The sequence below is a fragment of the Lipotes vexillifer genome, unplaced genomic scaffold, assembly GCF_000442215.2.
Source record: "Lipotes vexillifer unplaced genomic scaffold, Lipotes_vexillifer_v1.1 scaffold575, whole genome shotgun sequence".
NCBI lineage: Eukaryota > Metazoa > Chordata > Mammalia > Artiodactyla > Lipotidae > Lipotes > Lipotes vexillifer.
Window position 1 is genome coordinate 2,211,703 of NW_006780198.1, and position 21,530 is coordinate 2,233,232.

At 41.2% G+C, this 21,530-nt stretch overlaps 2 protein-coding genes across 3 annotated transcripts in view; both read left to right on the top strand.

Moving 5' to 3' along the window:
- CAMTA1 (calmodulin binding transcription activator 1) overlaps window positions 1-19,845 on the top strand; it is a 927,002-nt gene extending 907,157 nt beyond the window's left edge. Inside the window, exons 19-23 of one of the 2 annotated variants that reach the window (XM_007453302.1) lie at window positions 105-176; window positions 3,381-3,574; window positions 4,366-4,440; window positions 7,184-7,214; window positions 16,564-19,845. In XM_007453302.1, coding sequence (XP_007453364.1) covers window positions 105-176; window positions 3,381-3,574; window positions 4,366-4,440; window positions 7,184-7,214; window positions 16,564-16,596 — 405 coding nt within the window. In that variant the 3' untranslated portion in view covers window positions 16,597-19,845. Of the gene's footprint in view, window positions 1-104; window positions 177-1,934; window positions 1,956-3,380; window positions 3,575-4,365; window positions 4,441-7,183; window positions 7,215-16,563 lie in introns of both variants that reach the window. The other variant, XM_007453303.1, reaches the window with a different exon arrangement.
- Window positions 19,846-21,375: 1,530 nt separating this feature from the next.
- The window catches only part of VAMP3 (vesicle associated membrane protein 3), an 8,569-nt gene continuing 8,414 nt past the window's right edge, over window positions 21,376-21,530 (top strand). Inside the window, exon 1 of the mRNA XM_007453305.1 lies at window positions 21,376-21,457. Coding sequence (XP_007453367.1) covers window positions 21,456-21,457 — 2 coding nt within the window. The 5' untranslated portion in view covers window positions 21,376-21,455. The remainder of the gene's footprint in view (window positions 21,458-21,530) is intronic.

Consider the following 21,530-nt stretch of genomic DNA (forward strand, 5'->3'; position numbering starts at 1 on the left):
TGAGAAAGTCAGTTAAATGAGTCATGATTCCATTTAAGTCTTGGGAAAGTTGCATTTTTTATACTGCATCATAATTTCTTTTCTTGCTTCACTTTCCCTTGAAGGGCCGACCCTTGCGGGAGCAGCAGGAAGTGGCAGCAGCTGTCATTCAGCGTTGTTACAGAAAATATAAACAGGTGAGCCAGCTTCTGGGTCGCCATGGGAACGTGCCTTATTCACACAGCATCCAAACAGGCCTGGGGGGTCTGGTGTGTGGTTTGGCAAAGAGCACAACATCCAGTGCCTGATCCAAAGACTGACTTTGAATTTGCCTTGATTAAAAACCAAAGGGGGGCTTCCCTGGTGGCGCAGCGGTTGAGAGTCCGCCTGCCGATGCAGGGGACACGGGTTTGTGCTCCGGTCCGGGAGGATCCCACATGCCGCTGAGCGGCTGGGCCCATGAGCCATGGCCGCTGAGCCTGCGCGTCCGGAGCCTGTTGCTCTGCAACGGGAGAGGCCACAACAGTGAGAGGCTTGGGTACCCCAAAAAAAAAAAAAAAAAAAAAAAAGAAAAGAAAAGAAAAACCAAAGGGAAATGTTCCAGAAGGGAAAAAAACAAAAACAAGCAAACAAAAAGCCACCTGCAACTAATGCCGCAAAATAATTTTTGTTCAGATCGTTGGCCTCTTAGTGGTATCACCTACCTGCAACATTGGTCTGATACAGAGGAAGTTATTTGTGTCTGCAATAAGGCTCTGTGTCTCAGTCATCTTACCTATAAACTGTTTTAGTAATTGAAGAACTCAAGGGAATTTAATATGGTGATTGGAGTAGGTAAATACTAATTGTTATCGTTGACCTTGAATTATATACATTACATAATCCTTAGCGGTTTTTCCTTTTGGCTTCTTCTTATCCAATTTAAAAAGAAGAACTGTAAAAATCTGAAGAAGCCCAGAATAGCTTAAACTGTTTTGTATTCCTTAGTTAAGTGTTGCAGGAAGAGTATCTGAGTTACTCTTTCGTGCAGTATTGCTATCTCTGAAACTACCTGCAGGGTCGTGTAGCTCCCATCAGTGGGGAAGAGAGCACCTGGTACGTCCTGGATCTTTTATGCTCATCATCTCATTTTCTCCTTACAAAAATATCTGAAGCAAACAATTTTATTTCCATTTTGCAGATGAAAAAGCCGAGGCTCAGAGAGATTAAGTAAATATGAGACCTTTCTAACCACCTAGGTGGTGATAAAATGTTAAGAACTGCCGAATTGAGTCCTGACCGGTTGATACAATAAAACTCGGTCCTGTCAGTAGATTCTAGAACCTTTTATTAGGTTGTGCTTTCGGTAGGTCTTACATTTTTATTTAAGGAATAATAAATGCTGAGATGTATACCAGCCACACAGAAATCCAGGATTCTGTTCTCTTGTTATTTCTAGCATTTGTCTGATTCAGGTTGCCATGTTCTCAAGTTTCTTTAGTATCAAGCTCTAATGGTGAGGGGCGGTGAACCTCTGTAGCTTATAGCCAATTGAGTTCATGATCCCAGGAAATGAAGGTTTATTGTGTAAACGCTGACACCACAGTCCCTGTAGCCTCACAGCAGGGAACCATCCTGGCTTGTTGTTAGCCCGAGCAATACTCAGAATCAAGTTTCAAGTCTGTGATTTCAGCAGGTATTTATTCCAAAATGTGAGCTTAGTTTTTATTTTTTAATCCCCTCCCAAAGAAGTGTTGGCTACAACCAGAAAGACGGAAGGCATTTTTTAAAAAAATACTGACAAATATAAGACAAGTATTTTGGAAGATGGAAGGCATGAAGATAGCCAGGTTGCCTTTTTTCCTTTTTTTTTTTTTTTTTTTGGTTGGGAGTTTCATTGGTTCTGGTTCTGGTTTTTCATTTCCTTCTATTCGGCAATCTAACATTAATCTTGTATTTTCTGTTTCTCCCCCAAGCTGACATGGATAGCCTTGAAGGTAATGATACACCCAAGTCCTCTCACAAACCATTCCACCAGAGTCACACACTTCACACCCATCACCAGCTACAAGAAGGGGCCATTAAGATGGCACGGTCATTCCGTAGGCATACCGCCCTCGCCCGGCCGCCTCACCACAGCACATCTATCCTCTGGGGACCACGTGGTGATGCCGTTGCAGTGGGTTTCAGCAGTAACAGTCATTGGACATTTTCTTGGCCAGTGTCCATCTAAACAATCCATCCAAAACAATTGCCGTGAACCCTGTGAGCCACTGAAGATATTTCCCTTTTTCCTATCGTGCTTCACCGTGGCCCGGGAGGTTCTGACTATGCAGAGCGCACGGGTCAAGGCGATGGAAACGCTGTAGGATGCAGCGTTCTTGTCTTAAAAGACTTTTGGCCAAATGAAAATGTCAGGCGGGTCAGATAAGACTAAACAGGATTCTTGCAGAAGGGCCCTGTGTCTGTTTCCTTTCCTCACTCCACCTCGTACATGCAGAGAGATACTTAGGCACAGGGATTTTCTGAGGAATACTTGTCCCTCTGATGGTAAGTCGCCTTCTTGTGAGCAAAGCGCTTCTCTGTGACTTCCTGTCCCCAGACTTGTAGTCTATGTCGTTAGCAATCTGGACATATAGTCTTTTTTAAAATCTGGAGAGCTCTGCATTTTTCCTGCCTGGACTCTGATAGGGAAGAGGACCCATCCTCCCCGCACCGTGCCTTCATGCCTCACTTTCCATCTCTGCGGCAAGCTGGCCGGAGGGTGCTGGGCCTGGCTCCCAAGCCGTCCCCGGCTCCGGGGCTGCTTTCCAAGTTTCATGGCTTCACCCCACTGTCGGTCTTACGAGCGTTAATCTTTTGCAGGTTAAAATGGCTTAAAGGTGTCAGCGTTTCATGATAAGCCTTGTATTTGGGACCTTGTAACTCAGAAATTTGTCGAGTGGAATGCTAGTTAGAAATCAGATGCTGACTGCTAAGTAGATTTTGTGTTTGGCAGGAATTGGGAGGCATCCAATTAAAAATGGGAGGTTAATTTTAAATGTTTCCAAATTGGATAGGAAATATTCGTCTTCAGCATTTCAAGTTTTACCTCCTAAATAATACTTTTTCGATTCCTAAATGTCTCAGTGTATTGCCATTAAAACATTTTTCCAGAAAGGGCAAACAATTTTGATATTTCGGGGGGGGCACCCACATTTAAATCAATGCATTGTCTGAAGGAAACCCTTAAAGTAACATTTTGCATTTTGGAAAGGTAGGTGAAAAGATGCCTAGTTTGCCTCTTTAATGATGCACCCCCAGAGAATATGAAAAGAAAAGGAAACGTTTTCCTTCTTGCCGTCCCCACCTGGTGGGCTCAGAGGACACCCAGGCCTGCGTGGCCCCCCTTGTTACTGCTGTGCTTCTTGTTCCCCCTGCAGTATGCACTTTATAAAAAGATGACACAGGCTGCCATCCTGATCCAGAGCAAATTCCGAAGTTACTACGAACAAAAAAAATTTCAGCAGAGCCGGCGTGCTGCTGTACTGATCCAGAAGTTTTACCGGAGTTATAAAAAATGTGGCAGGAGACGGCAGGCTCGGCGGACGGCAGTCATCGTACAGCAGAAACTCAGGTGGGTCAAGATTCGTGGCGGCCAAGAGAACCCCAGCTGAGTCGAAAGAACTGCCCCGTGTTGACACGCAGGCCTGTACAAGGAGTAAAGCATCTTGCAGCTCTTTCCTTCCCAGACCAGTCTAGATGTCGCGTGTTCGTAGAGTTACACCTGTGCTCTTTGCCTGTTTTTGTCTCTTTAGCTTCTCCTTTCTCTCTCCCCACCCCCCATCCAATCATTTTGATGCCGCTACCCAGTTTCACCTTGTATCAGAGTCTGGCTGGACCACAGTTCCTACTCAGAAAGATGGCACTGTAATATAGTCGTCTAAATTGTAGCGTTTCTATACCTAAGACCTTGGGAGATTAAGCAGTACTAAGCCACTCCATTTTGAAGAGTGTAATGAAAACTTCTAGCCCCAGAAAATACACTGACGAAAGAAGTTTAGAAAATAATAGCCCAAAGAGAGCGGCAAACACAGGCGAATCACTTTCTAAACCGAGAGAGTCTGTCTAATGCCTTTTTGAACAAACGAGCTTATAAAGACTTGGGGCAGAACAGTTACAGGACATCTTATCTTTAGTCTTTCTATTATCTCCCTCCAAGTAGGTGAAAGTGTCTGTAGTCCCCTCCTTCCTTCTCCCCCAGTGATGCCCAGACTCAGAACCATAAAATAGGCTTGTGCTGTTGGATTTGCCACATGAGCTGTTTGGTTAAGAGTTTTCTCTCACCACTGACCTGCTTTCAACTTCCGCACATGAAGCTTTACAGCACCCTTCTCGTGACAGTAATTCATATTCTGGCTTTTTCAGGAGCAGTTTGCTAACCAAAAAGCAGGACCAGGCTGCTCGAAAAATAATGAGGTTTCTACGCCGCTGTCGCCACAGGTACATTAACCCTCATCCCGACATTTTCCTCGTCGAGAATAATAAAACCACCCTCATCGCCTCAACCACTCATGAACTCCTTGGTGAAGCTAATCCCCCACAAATAATCAGGGTACACGTCCCAAATGACACTAGGATAACAGAACTCTTTAACCAGGGACTGAGTTGCTGCCATAAGAATACCGGTCGCTGTTCCAGACGATGCTGTGTAGAGATTGAACCACGGAGATCATGCCAGTGTTTTTGTTTTAATTTGGGTGCGAGGACAACTCAGTCGGACTGGCTTTTCATTCCAGATTTTTCTTTAGCAGTGTGTTCTTCACTCTAAACCCTCACTGTGCTAACGTGTGTCCAAACAGAAAAGACACAGAGTTTCTATTCTGAAGGAAAGGTTGGGACACCACTAATGCCATCCACATTTTCTGATGTAGAATTTCCACTAAATAGTTGGTGCCCTCTACTGGCCGTGTCAGAGCTAACACCCTCCATCGAGTAATCAATTCCAGCTAGTCTGTGATGAGAAACAGGAGAGGTGGTCAGAATGAAACTGGGCAGGGCAGGAAACACACCCGAGATGGAGGCGCATTTCCAACTAGAAGTGGGCTCCGGTGACCCCAGCATCTTCCTGCAGAGCTGCGCCAGGGGAGTTTCTCTTTGTTTTCCTGAGTTTGGGATGCCTTGGTGAAGACGAGGTCCTTAACTCAGATTTTGGGGGCTGGTGAACCGTGTTTTTCTTTTCTTTGCTTGGGTTAATATTCCGGCCTGACCTCTGTGACATTGGCCGACTGGGCTGTGTTTAGATGGCTCTCCACGAGGTTTTGTCGCTTCTCTGTGCATCGGGAGCTATGCAGTTTACAGACCCAAACTTGAAAGCAAGCTCTTTAATGTCTGATTTCCTCTTTCCTGTTTAATTGTACCCAAAGCCCGAGTGTCCAGGTGCAGTTTGATTCCTCAGAGGTTTCACTTTAGTTTTTTTCCCCCTCAAACTGTCTACTTGCTAACTTTGACAGTATTTTAACTTTGAGACTTACTAGGGGTTAACTGGCTACTTGTGTGCACTTTTACTTAAATTAACGAAATAATTCGTTTACATGACCGTGGAAGGGAACGTGGACAGAACCACACATGCACAGTGATAAAAACTTTTAAAGGAACATTTTTTTAGGTCATATACGGTGTTCTCCAGCTAGAATGCTGCCAGGGCAGCTCATGCACATTTACCGTATTCCTCCGCAGAGCGCGATTGCTCTCCATCACGCGGTGATGGGGTTTTGCCCGTGACGCTAAGCAATGAGGTGCACATATCAGTACTCTGAAATAGCAAGTCTCGTTAGGAAGTGCATATCAGAATATGCGGCATGGCCAGGACGTAATGAAATGAATCCTCCAGGCCTTACCAAAGTCAGTCTCTGTTTCCTTATTATTTACTCCTACCTTTGACTTAGCCTTAGGGGACTTGCAGCCAAATAGAGGAGTTGATTTTCTTCCTTTGGTGAAAATATCAAGGCCTTGCCTGGGCCCTTTGCCATATATTCTCACACGTGCTCACACACTTCTCTCCTTCTCCTCTTCCTCCTGCGAAACAAAAAAAACCCAGGAGGATTCAATCCAGCACTGCTGAGTCTGTGATCGACACTTTCCCAGCAGGTTTCATCTTCGAGGAAGTCGCCTCTACATGGCTCTTCCTTAAGCCACGTCAAACAAATGTTCACAAGTTCAATTCTCCTTGGTTCTTCCGGTCTCATCCTCAAACTTTGAAAATATGTAGACGTAATGCCACCTTGGTCATTGTGAGCAGACCTACATAAAGTCCCATGTTCATTTTCTTCTCGTTTTTTTTGGCCAAAGCCTACCGTGTTTACATTGGGTGAACTGAGTGAATTGAGAGGGTAAAATATTTAAGCAAAACATAAACGCCTGAAAGGCTGCTTCCCGCAGAAGGCTGAACGAAGGAATCGTTTCACTCTTTGTTTTTAGAGTTCTCCTTTTGTAAACGAGTAGAAAAGCATTTCATGAGGATTTTCCCTTTCTTTGGTCCATATTTCAACCAGTAATATCCTCATGAAGCTAATAAGCTTTTTTTTTATGACGAGAGCATCAGATTATGGATCTGAATTTCTGTTCATTATTTGGGATTAAACAGTGACCCCTACTGGCTCTTTTCTTTACTTGCCGTTTGATAGTCCAGATGCTAGAAAAGTGTGCCGGCAAATTGGAATAAAACCTTTGTCTACTGACTGTGTAAGGTCACTCTTCACTTTGCATTCCCATATATTCAATGAAGGAACCTGAAGAAATCCTGAAAAATCTATCCTGGAAGTTTGAACTCATTTTCCCTAGAATGAGTGTCACCCTCTTGCCATTCTGGGTTATTGAATATTATTTTAAGAGAAACTGTCATCTGTATTGTTCCCTAGAAGCATTAAAATAGGAAACCTCATATGACACCCTCTCAGAAAAGGTAGGTAGGAAGTGGCTTCAGGAATCAATAAGAAGTGTCCCATTTCTTTAAGGATTTTGCTCAGTCATGGACCCCAGCATTTTTAGACTGAAAAATAAATTGGTGAATTTCCTACCTGCTCATTTCACATATCCCACCACCACTCTCCTTTTCTTTTTTTTCCAAAAACAACCAAAAAAGGAACACTTTATAGTCTTTTTTGTTGAAATAAAGCTATTTATAAGATTTCTGTTGTGACCCTCACATGCTAATAGCTCTTTGGTGTTGTTTTACTGTCCAAAGCCCCCTGGTGGACCATAGGCTGTACAAAAGGGTGAGTTTAGCTGCCTGCTAGCCAGTTTCTCTTTATCTTCCATTTTCAATATTTTGCTTTTTGCTTGCTTGCATGGGGCTGCAGTCTAGGTATGCCCGTAAAGTTTCACATCCATTTCGAATGAAATAAGATAAAAACTAACCCTAATTACTAACACTGCTACTTTATACAACAGGAAAACAGTCACATACAACCACAGACATACAAATGCATGAGCAAGTGAAAGGGAGGGCCTTCTGAAGCCACCGCAGGGCATGCGTAGCACTTGGTGGGAGAAGCCTTCAGTGTATAAAAAACAGTGGCTGGTGGGACAAGTTTAAATCTCAACAAGCCTGCACTAGAACAAAGCCTTAAGCAAGTGGTTATTTGCGATGAGAATAATCTGCCACGTGAAATTCAACTACTGCCATGCCAAAATTTCTAAAGGAAAAAGGCTCACTAGGCAATACTGATGTTTTTCTTTTAACTCATCTATTTCTTGTTTAGAGTTACATAGTTTCATTTTCTAACTCTCCCTTTCCCTGGTGCTGTGAGGTAAGTCAGTACCCAGAGCTGCCCTTTCTGCACCAACTCAGGACATTCATTATCCAATAGGGAACAAACCTGACTTCCAGCATTTAATGACAGCGCTGAAGAGAGACAGGGTGGTGTGAAGTGTCCGAAATCTGTATATTCTATATTGCAGTCAAGAGTGGATGTTCCGAGAGAATTTGTGTTTTAAAGAAATGATAATGAGTAGGTGTTCAACGGGTACTATGAGTGTTTGTGAGATTTTAGAATGTGATGCTGATTTCTAAGTATGCAGACGTGACTGTAACACATCATAAGTTATGATAAACGGTTTACTGGCAGAAAACTGGTTTTTAAAAGCCAGGAACTGAACTCGCCAAAATCACACTTGAATTTAGATTAACTTGACAACTTTTGTCTTAAGAGAAGATGCATTTAAAATCTAACGTGACAAAAAAATAAGGTAAAATGTAACATGGCGGTTAACTCTATCAACTCAGCTACATCCAACACCCTCCCTTCGTCCCTTACACTAATACCGTATTTAGTCATTTGCAAGATTTCGGAGAAAAGATCGTGCTTCAGAAAAAATCTCAAACCTCTAATGTCTCTGGAGAGATCATTTCCCGTATCACTACATTTGTGTTGACGGTAATATTTATTCACTATAGTTTAAGCCAAGTGTCCAAAAACATTTCCTTAAAAGGCCAGATAATAAATGTCTGTTGCAATATAGTAGTTCCCCCTTATCCATGGGGGATACGTTCCAAGACCCCCAGTGGATATCTGAAACCGTGGATAGTACCGAATGCTATGTATATGTGTACATACACACTATGTTTCTCCTATACTAACAGGCAGGTAGCGTATACAGTGTGGATGCGCTGGACAAAGGGATGATTCACATCCCAGGCAGGACAGAGTGGAGCAGTGGGAGATTTCATCATGCTACTCAGAACAGCACACAATTTAAAGCTCATGAATTATTTATGTATGGAATTTTTCATTTACTGTTTTCAGACCGCAGTTGACCAATGGGTAGCTGAAACCTTGAAAGCAAAACCATGGATAAGGGGGAACCACTGTACTTAGTTCTACCACTGAAACATGAAAACAGCCACAGACAATCCAAAAATGAATGGTTGTGACTGTGTTCTAATAAAACTGTATTTATACACAGACCTGCATTGGGCTGGATTTGGTCCATGGGCTGTAGTTTGCCAACCTGGGGTGATAGGAGAATTGAGTTTTTTGTTTTTTTTTTTTTCTTTTTTTTTGCGGTATGCGGGCCTCTCACTGTTGTGGCCTCTCCCGTTGCGGAGCACAGGCTCCGGATGCGCAGGCTCAGCGGCCATGGCTCACGGGCACAGCCGCTCCGCGGCATGTGGGATCCTCCCGGACCGGGGCACGAACCCGTGTCCCCTGCATCGGCAGGCGGACTCTCAACCACTGCACCACCAGGGGAGCCCGAGAATTGAGTTTTTATAAGTTCTTCCTAAATCAAAACCTTATCCCTGTAAAAGGTCTGAAGCCTCACCTATTGAAAACCATGGATGGTCACTGAAGGAGAAATTTGTTAAAAAAAAAATAATAATGAAGCAGCTAGTTGCCTTTGTAAATTTAACTAGTCAGACCTCTCTAGAATTAGGCAGTTGCTTACAATGAAAATATTTCAGGTCCCATGCAGTGGAGCTGGCTCAGTGATGCCTGTGTTTGAAATATAAGAGAAAAGGGGGACACAAATGTCCATTTTTCTAGTCCCTCTCTCTCTCTGCATACATAGATAATATCTCTTTCCATTAGAAAAGAACCTCCCAGAGAACAGATGCATGCCCTAGTATTCAATTTAACTATAAGTTGTAGTATGTTGCATGTTATATGCAACTTGTATCGTCCGCTGCAAGGATCCAACATTTTAGTAAAAGTGGTTGCTTATGCACTTTTGAAGCCTGTTAGGTTCCGGTATGTTAATGATCGTTTTCAAGAGTACATTTTCTAAAAGTGCTTTTCCATGCCAACCAGAGTCCCCACCTTAACTTCCTGAATGCTCACTGCATTCTGCTGTGAGTTCCTAAAACTCCTCCTCATGCGTGGAAAGTTGGAATTTCATAACATCCTCTATGCCACTCAGTCTTAGGGGGTTTGAGAGAGAGGAACTCAGAAGCTTTCAGGTTTCTTCCAGTGTGGTCATTGTTCTCTAACGTATGAATTGAGGAATAGCTTAGCTGTGTCTTGTCTAATTCCCAGTAGGATCTCTCGTCCGTCGGAGAAGTCATGATGGTCCTCCAAGAGTCCCCAAGTCGAAGTTACTCTTGGGAGGCAGGACATTCTCTGAGGAGGATTTATATTCCTGGAATTTGTGTCAAAGAAGCTAATATACTTACCAATGTATAAATTATACCATATTTAAGACATTTAGGGTTTACATATCCGAAGATAATATTTGAAAAATGAAGAATTAAATTTTACGGTACAGTATGTGTGAAATACGATCTGACCCCCAACTTTGAAGTTAATGAAGCAGCAGGATGTCTAAAAAGGGAGGTGACGTCCATTATCAGAATTAGGATCCAGCTGGCTAACTCCAGCAGCAGAGCAATCAGAAAATACCAATGTGTCTTCAAATTTTCAGTCTCGGGGAAAGCTAAGAAAAAGCCCCAAATGGTCCTCACCGAAGCCAGCTCATTTTCACTCAGTCGTTCCTCCAGACTTGGCCCCTAATGTACCCAGTAACTTAAAATGAAGTCATCCAGTTCCTAATACCGTCAAAGGGGTTTGTTTTGTCTTGGACACAATAACTTGTCAAGAGAAAACATTATACACAGAGAGATGTTTGAATCAACAGTTTTAATTATTTTTCTTAGTCCACTTAGGCGTCATACTAGTTCAGCAAATGACTGAAGGATTTCTAAGGCTGAAGAAATATTGAAGTGCTCTGGCTGAGAATACTGTACGCCAGTTGGATTTTGAATATCTTGAACAGGGTGTTATTCAGTGTTACGGCAGAAAACCAAGATGCCTCAGATGTAAAGGAAATAGTAAAGAGCTGAATTATGTAACAGGTTTGTCCTCAAGGTATTGAGACTAAAAAGGACAATGCCTTAGACAAATTTTTTCTATCCCTATAGTGAGATCAGATTTCTGTGAGAGGGCTTTATAACCTAAAACAGTCCCTGCAGGTATTGTAAACAGTAAGACTCCTGGTATTGAAATAACCCATCTGTTGTAAATTGCTGGCCTACTTACCCATGTTCAGTAAAGGTGGGTGAAGCCATCCAACTGGAATGAAAAGAGCCCTGATTGGAGGAAGAAGAGATAACACTTTCTGGTCACCAATTTTTAAACAACGGGTTTTCTCTCTATTTGGCAACTGGGTTTCCAAACACTTAACTGGGCCAGATGCTGCTAGTTCTCTTGGTAAGTAGCGTTGACAGCACTGATTCTTGAGAGCAGCCCTGCAAAATATCTTCAGTGGGTCACCAGCAAGTTCTGCGGGTCACACTTAGACTTTTTGTGTTGTTCTCTACACGTTGGCCTAAGGGGCAGTCCTCTAACAATGCCTGCAAGTGAACTGTTTGAGAAAAGTAACAGTGCCCTGTCAACAGCTTGGATGTCACACTTCCCTAGTTAAATTTGACGTGAGGTGTGCTTTCCAGGTGGCCCAGTCTGCTCGGTAAGGAGTAAGTGATGAAGGTGGGATGCGTCATCTAATTTAAATCTCCAAAGTAATTCTGTCTTACTTGCCTCTTTTAGGAAATGAATCTTTGGGGAACACAGTGGCGTGTGTTACATTGCAGACAACATGCTCTGTGTCATTCTTATTGGGCCTCTCTGTCTTTTTTGTTTTGCAATCCAAATGAGATTTCTGGAAAATGGCAAGACCTCTCTTTTCCTAAACCCCCCCCCACGAGCTATTGCAGCTCTCAGAGCAACAGGTAACTAAGCAGAAAGCCGCGTCTGGCTGCCCTGTATATTTCTGACGTCCAGCATTGCGAGAATATACCTGCCCAAATCCACTGACTCATGACACATTTCTCTGGCTGAGCATTACTGAGTAGATGTTAACGAAGCTGCTTTGCCTAATGCTTTACCCATGGAGCCATTGTTCGCTACGAGTCTCTGAAGCAGGCTTACTTCATTTATCCATAAACGATCATGGGACGTCTGATGGAAAGAAACCCCGTGGGCTTCTGCTGGCTTTCAGTGCTGTTGCTTTTACCACATCACTTCGGTACATTACAATGCAACATGGTTTGGGTTTGGGTTTGGGTTTGGGTTTGGGTTTGGAGGCTGCAACGATATCCCAAAGATTATTTTCAGCCTATAGAACGCTTGGGGGAAATCCTGGGATTGTCTTTAATTTTAATAGTTGGATGGTCACAGGTCAAAGTCTTGCTATTCTAATTACCGTAATTCAAGCCAGTAACACGAGTACCATTTTCCAAGTTCCTGATGCACAGTTCAGAAACGTGGTCCGGGCAGCTCTCCTTATAGTAGCAATTGCCTTGTGCTTACGGAAGCTACAGTTCCTATGTTGTATTAATTGTCTTCACAGTCTCAAGGAAGACTGCTCTGCCTGTCTTCCATGTGAGGAAATTCAGAAGTAAGTGTAATTATCATGGGATTTGTTTTTAGATAACCTGGACATTATTAGACTCAGTTCTTTCCTAGCCCTGAATGAGGCTTACAATTCTTTAAGAGAATCCAAAACCCAGTAACCCTTAGCTGAGTTTGTGTAACGCAATGTAAGAGAAGTTTACTGGACCTCTGTATTCTCAGTTCTATAGATACAGTGACTGCCGGTACAGAATTTTCAAGTATCATATTCTAATTTCAAAAATTCTGCTCTACCTTAACCAAGTTTTCACACTGAAAATACGTTTACAATATAGGTAATATCAATGAAACTAGCTCAATCAAGTTTTGGTTTTGGTCTAGAAAATTTTTTTTTTCCCCTCCACTGAATTTTTCAATTGTTCTTTTATGTCACGTGACTACAACATTTGTAAGAAACAGTAGTAGTAACAGATGGATAGAAAAACATCTTAGAAACTTTTTTAAAGAGCGACAAGCAGAAATAATTATTATGAACGAAACACTCACTGTAGTACATTTTGGAAATACAAATAAGCAAGGAAAATCACCCAGAGATAATAACTGTTAAACTTTTTGTATCTTTCTCATGGTGGAGGCATTTTCAGTTAACCTATGCCTTTTAGTCATTATTCATGTCTTGAATGACTGAGACAAGGCGGCCACAAATTGCTGTGACTATTTGAAACACTCTGATTTGAAACATCTGTCTCTTAGAACTTACTAACAAAAATTCTAGTATCAGATGTTGTTCTCATTCACTTCAGTGAATAGAATTGTTTTCTGTTCCGTTGGAGGCAGCATGACAGTCAAAACATATTTTACCCAATTGACATTTGATTTAAAGCAAAACAAAACAAAACATTAGGCACCGCTGTCTTATCCTAATAGTCTACCCTCAAGTAACATAAACCTCCACTTGGGATTTCAGTAGTGCAGACTGTAAACGTCTCTCAGGTTCATCTAAACTTGCAGAGATAAGTTAACACCAATATGATCTGCAAATTGGAGAATGAGGCTAAAAGTCTTCGGTTGCCTTGATTCTTAGACCCATTCTTTTCATGTTTCAGACCTACTTCAGTCGTAAAATTCATAAGTACGTTTTATGTGGAGGTATTTTTTTTTTCCTCCAAAACATTGTAATAGAATCAACATAGGGTCTTATAAAGGATGACATCTTAGAATTGAGAAAATGTAATTGTCATCATCAGTTTCAACAATGTACTCATCTCATGCCATGGAAATTTTCCAAATGCATGTATTTTTGTACAGACTTTTAGGAAAACCAATAAAATAAGAATTGGGTTTAAAAATGTTTTTTCTTGTTGTTGCCCTGAGATATTGTTTGAGGCAGCAGAGTGGAGGAGTGAAGTCAGACAAACCTGGCTTCAAATCCCCACTCTGCCATTTATTAACTATATAATTTGAGGTAGGTTGCTCAATTCCTGTAAATCTCAGGTTCTACGTTTATGAACTGGAGATGATTCTGATATTGTGAGGACTAAATAACGCAACACATACTGAGGAACCCATGTAGCTCTTGGAACATCAGTGTTCTCTTCCTTTTTTCCTAATTTCTCCTTTAACAACTTCCCGTAAAAAAAAAAAAAAATCCTGTGCCATTTCATTCATTTTAATATTATGTATTTATAATGCTAGTAGACTGTGAAAACTGCACAATGAAACTAAGAACTAAATTCTCCAGTGGAGTTCAGGAGTTAGGAAAGCCTAGAAAATTGGAATGTCTGAAAATTGGAATGTCTCATTTTTCCTGAATAGACAATCGTGGTCATTCTGTGTGTGGACGTGCATCTCTCCTTAACTTAACGCTACGTGAGGCTAGCACTAGCTTTGTAGCAGAGTATTTACGTGGTAACTTTAAAACCTTGTGAAAACTTAGTTGACATTTTAATTAGCTCAGAAAGAAACTGCCAAAAAAAAAAACTGCAGAAACAAATGTGACCATGTTAACTAAAAAAAAAAAAAAAAAAAAAAATTTATTTTAAAAAGAGGCAAAGGACAAATTGGTGAAAATACTTGCAATATTACAGATTCTTTGGTATGAAACTATATAAAACATTTGGTTCATAATTCACGCTCCTTTTTATTTCATCCCAACGATGGACTTAAGATTTTTAAAGCCCTCCTGTTCACGCTAGCGAAATTGTGAATGGAGATCTTTGTGTTCATGCTCTCAGGCTTTGAGTTCAGAATTCTTCAAATCCTAGAAATCTCATCCGTGATGGAGTCTCTGTCGCATATTTGTGGATGAGGCCTGTGCTCGTGCAGAGACAAAATGTCGTAGTTGAAGTAACCTGTGCACATTTTGCCGTAATTCAGCAAAGGAGGTCTGCACAAGTCCAGACACATTGCATGCCCAGAAGTAAAGGTGGCATCAGTGCATGCCTTGCATTTTTCCAGCCAAAGGGCTGTTAGTATAGATATTGCATGTTTAAAAATTGAACACAGAATATAGCATGTTTCAATTTTTAAAAAAAGCCATTTATCAAGTATGCATGTCCAAAATTAGGGACCTATGATGATGCACATATCTGTACCGCAATATGATCCAAATCACCTGAACATTTAATAATCCATAGTATACTTAATTATAAAGTTTAAATAATACCTGGATCCAGTTACGACTATAACAGTGTATTCTAAGTGTACCTATTAAGAAAGAAGGCTTTCATAGTGTCGAAGATATACTGTTTGATCAAGCTGAGCTTGGTGTATTTAGTAAATAATCAGACAAATAAGTACGTTTTCAAACATTATAATTCTTTTTAGTATTGATAAAGTGATAAAGCTTTTTTTTCTGAAAGAGAGCATCTTCTCTTTGAAGAGATTGTATCAACTTGGCAGAATTCTCAGAAACGATTCTGCTTGGAGGTGGTAAATATAATTTTCTTAAATTGCTATTATAGTACATACGCCATTCCACTGAATGCCAACCTAGGTAATAGAGCAGTAACTTATTACTGGTTTTTCAAAATGTTTTCTTTCCACATGAGTGTTCTCTAGAAAGGAAGCTAGCATTCACTTTAAAATAAAATTTAAATTTACTGGTATAACTTAAGATAACAAAGAGGCCCTACTCTTAGAGAACCAGAAAACTATATTTGGGAGTTACTGACCTTGGTATAGGCCCATATTAGGAAAACAAATCAGATTCTTTTCTTGTCTTGCTGTTGAGGTAGAGTATATGTGTCCCGAGAAACTGACACTTCTATTTGGCTAAAATCATCCTCTCACACCCATTTTTAGCAAACGTTATTATATGGTATGCAGTGCTACAAACCATCTGTGACTTACAGGGCATACACTGACTTCAGAAGTGAGACCCTGAAGTCACATTTGCATTTGATGATTCTCATAGTCAGGCAAGCTCTTAGTTATTTGTCCATAAAGAGAAATACATTCTTACAGCTTGGAATCTCTTCCCAGGTACCCCATCTGCATCAAGTGGCCATATTGAAAAGCCAAGGCAAATTTTTATATTAAAACATATCGACTGAAACTGGTCATTAACAAATAATTTGCCAATGTGAACTTTCCATGACTCTATTTATAGCAATTTAAATTTGTTTACCACAACACGTTTGATAAACAGAACAAAGTACCTTACTGGTATTGCACCCTGTTGCTGTCCATCTGGGGGCACTGCGGGGAGTGACCCGAACATCTTTTAAAGCTACAATGTGGAATGGGAGGAAAGTAAGCGATTCTGAAAATCAAAAAGACCGCAGATCACATGAGCGAAATCAGAGTTGTGCAGATGAGCGGTCAGGTTCAAGACAGCTCACGATCTTGGGTCTGTGAGCAAAACAACAGCTTACTCCCTAGGTATATCCAAAGCTAAACGTGTGTGCAGTTTCCCTAACTTGCATCCTATGGAACTACAGGGCATTAACAGGGGTCCACCAGGCTAAAAAGAAAGTTATTTGAGCAATGAACTTTTTTCTACAATGAGCATGTTATTGTTACACTTCATTTAATGCAGTCAACTTCGGTTTTGCTTTGTGTTTAGAGGTCTTGATATAGAGCAAAGTTTCAGGAAGGGTCCAGTCTTCCTCCTGGAATATTTTCCCCAGCAATTTCACAGGAGTTTCCTTTGCCATCAATCCTCAGAAGGGTTTTTGTCTTGGCTTTTCACTTCCGGGGGAATGGCCCTGCCCTTTCCTTTATGTGGTGACAGTTTCACTCTATAGTTATCACCTGGTCTTTTGTTTTGTTTCTCTTCCAGAGTGAAAGAATTGAAAAAGGCCAAGGAACTTGAAGACATACAGCAGCATCCCTTAGCAATGTGACACTGCTTTTCAGACTGTTTTCATTTCTGTTTTTAGGAGAGACATGCAACAACACACACACACACACACGCATGCACACACATGCGCACACACACACACACACACACACACACACACACAACATAATCCCTCTGCAGTTTTGGGGAGATGAGCTGCAGGATTTTAACAGGAATGTTTTGGTCATTGCATTTGCACTTTCATGGACAACTTTTAATTTGATCAGCAAGACATCTTGGAATTCAGTCTTCTGTTGGATCATGGGCAAACAAGACACCACGAGGAATCGAAAGAGGCTTTCCTCCTCTTAGGAAGAAGCCGTCTTCCTTCTCACATAGGGCTGTATTCAAACATCGTGTGGAACTGTACAAATATTTATACCAAAAATATAGATAAGAAAAGGTGGGGATGCACTAGCAACAAAGAGAATGCTGTTCCTGCACCTGTCAGTTATTTCCAAGAAGCTGAATCTTTGGGATTGATTCTCAGTGGAGGGCTTAGATCATACAAATATTTATTGGGTCCGTGTGTTCTCATTTCCTTCACTGTGTTAAGTTGATTTTAATTTGTCTGTTTGTGTTTCGATCTTTACAGCACACTTAATGCAACTTTTAAAATCTGCAGGTTATTAATGTCTTGTGGAAATTTGCAGAGGGGTGGGTGCGTGGTAAACGGGTAATGCGTGGGAAATGATGAATAACAGCGTACAGAGTTTAAATTTATTTTCTGTCCCCACCACCTCCCAAGAACCTGCGAGGATGGTCATCATCTTGTCCCTTTTCTCATGTTCAGCACTTTAATTTTTTTGCCTTACTTTCATGTGCAATGAGAATTACTTAGAGAATTGGTAAAGCATGTAGCTTTTTTTAGTAGCCTTGGAAACTAGTCATTCTAAGGAATCATAAACCTTGCCTGGACATTTGCCACCTAAAAGATCAGTGTGGTGCTGCGTTCTGGCCAGTAAATTCCATATTTTTGGCTATATCTCATCCAACCTGAGCAGTTTCTGTGTATATATAGAAGGTAGAAATGGAAAGTGAGAAAATATTTGAAAGGGATTATATTAATTGCTAAATATTTTATTCACAAAGGTCAATAACATGGCAAGATAAAATTATTTGTATAGTTTTGTCTGAATGAGCGAGAAAAAATGTGGATGTATTGTTTGTATATATTGTATATATTAAAACAAAGAGATATGTGCATGAAATCAAGAAAAAAGAAATGAACAAAAGCAAAGCATTAGTGGCTATGGTCTGTAAAATGAAACAAAAAAAAACTTTATTTCACTATAAGAGTACTTTATTTTAAATGTTCTTTAGAAGAACATTTTGCTAAAGCATGACTAAACTGCAAAAAAAAAAAAAAAAGAGCTACTGTATTAAGACTTAGGAAAAAAGGCAGAGTAACATTACTTAAAAAAAAAGAGTATGTTTACATTTAATTTGGGCTCTACCAGGAGTTTATTTTATTTTATTAAAAAATTTTTTTTGCCAATGGTGCCAAGTAATGTGAATGCTGATACTGCTTAAAAAAATTACTTTTGCTAAACAGATAATCATGAGATGAATCAGTATATAGCTTAACACCATCCACTCACTCCAACAAAGAACACTTAGAACGGTCAAAACCTGACAAAAGCAATAGGATGAAAAGTAGAAAAATGACTCCTGTTTTCATATCTCCTGCTGGAAATCAGAAAATGTAATAAAAATTGCACAAAAAATAACTACAAATTAAAAGAATGCAAACTGGTCTCGTAGGGATGTCATGGTATATGATTACTATTTCCACATAATGAGGAACCAAAGAAATCTGATGCTTTTAACAACTCAACTACTAATGTTAAATTGAGAGAATAAAGTTCGCATTTGCTGATGCCAGTTTAAAATTCCCAGGTTAAGTTTCAGGATCAGTTGGTGTAAAGCTGAGAGACTAGTTTTTTTCCCCCTTGGTTCTGGCTGCCAACTGTAAGTGAAAACTCAAGGCTTGTTGTGAAGCCTAAAAATATTCACAAATCAGCTTTTAAACTGGTGTCTTAGAAGGAAGGTAGATACAAAAAGATTGTGGTAACAACTGGGGTCAGTGCTCTTGGTGCCTTTTCTATAATTGTACTTGTTTTTTAATTACTTCCTTTCACTGCCAACCTCCAATTACTGTACAGTATATGTCTTACTGCTTGTGATCAGCTTTGATGACAGTGACAGCCCCACAACTAGCAGCCACCTGTACATTTGTAAACTGACCTGACTCAATTTTGTCTTTAAATGTGTGGGTTATGTTGCAGCTGTTGCAGTCCCCCCAATACCTATTATTTTACACAATTTGACCTATAGGAGGACACTTACAAACACACAGTTGCATTCATCAACGGGAAGAGAATGTGAAAGCCAGCTCTTTCAGAATATCCTTTATTAATACTGAATTTGGGTATGTTTATTCCATCTTGGTACAAATAACCGATCTTTTGACAAGAGTAATGACCTCAGTGGATTTGCTTTAACGCTCATTTTTTTTTTTTTAATGTTTCACATGCTACATTATTAGCTGAGTAAGTTAGAAAATCTGAAAGATAAAGACTGACATAGAATTAGGAGCGTTCTTATGGAGGGCATAGAAGTAGGTTTGAAACCTACCCATGTAACCTACCAGTACAACTGTGAATCCCAGGTGAGGTACAAATGCACTTCCACTGAAACGAAGCATTTCTGACCGCTTTTTCTTGGTTGTGAATCTTAATTTTTGAATATAAGATGATAGGTAAACGCAGCTTTCTTGGATAATCTGAATTCCCAAGTGCCAGGAGTAGGATTTCATTATAAAATTAATAGCTAATCTTATTCTGTCTCCTGAAGATTTAATTGCTATTCTTGTTACCCATTTGAAATCAGCTGTACTGTGTGAACGAAATCGAGACAATAACTAGAACCCCTCTCTGGCTGCACGGTCGCTTATGGCAGTTCCACACAGTAGTTGGCGCCCAATGGGGGGGGGGGTCCCTGAGACTTGCATGTAAAACTAGTCTAGATGTCTTCTTTTTTGTAAGTTTTATTTTTGTAACTGTGCATGTAAAGCATCATTGAATCAATGGATCTGTTGAAGAACTCAGCTGCTGGAAACCATGCAAAATGTTTTGAATTGCCCTTAAAATATGGAAAATGTTTTCTGAATGCTTTATATTCTTTCTGCTGTAAATTAAAAATGAAGAAAATTTCCCCATACTATGTGTGTTTTGCTTTAAACTCAACTGATATTGAAATCCAAGGTGATCAGCACATTTCCCACCATATGAAATCATTTCAAGTATTTCCTTCTTTCCCGATACAGTGTCTTGACCGCGAACGTTACATAGTTTCAGATCTGTACAGGAGAGAAAAAATTTCTCACTGGAGCCACTGTTCCTAAAACAATTACTTGTCAACTGTCTTCTCAGGCATCGCTCAACCTATCAGTCATTTGACTAAGGGCAGTTATTGGAGAGATAAAGACACCGATCTAAATTCACCTTTTCAGTTAAAACCCTTTGCAGTTTTTCAAAAGGCACTTTTCTGCTGACTACTAATACCAGCCTTCCTTTCCAAGAAGAGCTCTGTCATCAGTCTCATTCCCTTTCACTGCAGAGCCTCATCTTGTCTCCCTGGTGGTCCCTCTTCCATCTAATCCATCCTGCCAGAGAAGTTTTGCGTGATAGATCTCCCAGATCCGTGAGGCCTTGATGGTTTCTACAACCCACTGCACTGAAATGACATTTGCCTTTCTTTTCTTCAATCTTTATTCGGCCATATTTTCACCTGTGCCCCAACCTGCACACCCTGGTTGGTCTATTCAAACCATGTCCATGTCCACTGTTTCTTTGTTCATGATGTTTGTTCCTCCCATGCCTGGAAAGTTCTCTTTTTAGCTACTTAACCCAACTCAAATCTCATCTCCTCTGTGACACTCTCTTGTTTATTCTAATATACACTAATATTTCCCTTTTCAAGTTATGCCATTTAGAGTTGGAAAAGACAGTTTGGTGTTTATTTTCATTTCTCATCTGATCTGCCAGTTGACTTACTGGTGTTCTGTGGTGTTTTGTTTGTTTAATGTAGGAGTTGCCGATGTTGATAGGAATACTTTCAGTAACAACTTAAAGACCTTGCACAGTAACTCACTGCATTCAGATTTTTGCCTCAGCCTCAACCCAAAATCAAAAGTTGAGGACCTACTCTGTGCTTGGGGGTCCGGAAATACAGAAACGTAGAAAGTACAGTCCCTCATGTCAAGGCTCCCATAAACAGATTATAATAAGATCTGTGCAGTGAAAAATATACGTGTCACAAATGAACACACGAAGAGAGCGAACCTAATCCAATCAACGCCTGTGACAAATACCCTGAATGAACTTCCCCTCTCATTTTGACAAGTTTCTTGGGAAAATATGGCGGTCTCCAGCACCACCACCGGGTTAATGCGGCACGTTCAAGCAGAAGCCCATGGGCTGTCTCCAGCACTGTCAGGGCCAGAGAAATGACCCACGGGCCCAGAATAACGTAAAACGTCCCCGCCTTCATTTATCTGCACAGTCCCTTTTCAGAGCCTAATGCACCACGTGCCTCAGCGTCCGTACCGGCGACAGCAAGGACATGGACCTGCAGCCCAGAAAACTGCCTCAGCGATCTGCGGTGGCCCCGCCCGAGACGCCCCGCCCCTTCCGGCGCGCCCCGCCCACCCGTCGGTCCATCCCGGTGACGTCACCGCCCCCGCGCCGCCCCGCCCAGGTCTCAGGTCTCAGGTCTCCCGTCCCGCTGTGCCGGTCCGCCGATCCTCGCCCGCTGCCGCCGCTGCCAAAATGTGAGTGACAGGGCGCGACGCGGAGCGGTCTCGGCCCCGGAGGGCGGCGGCCCGCTGCTGGGACCCCCCCCCC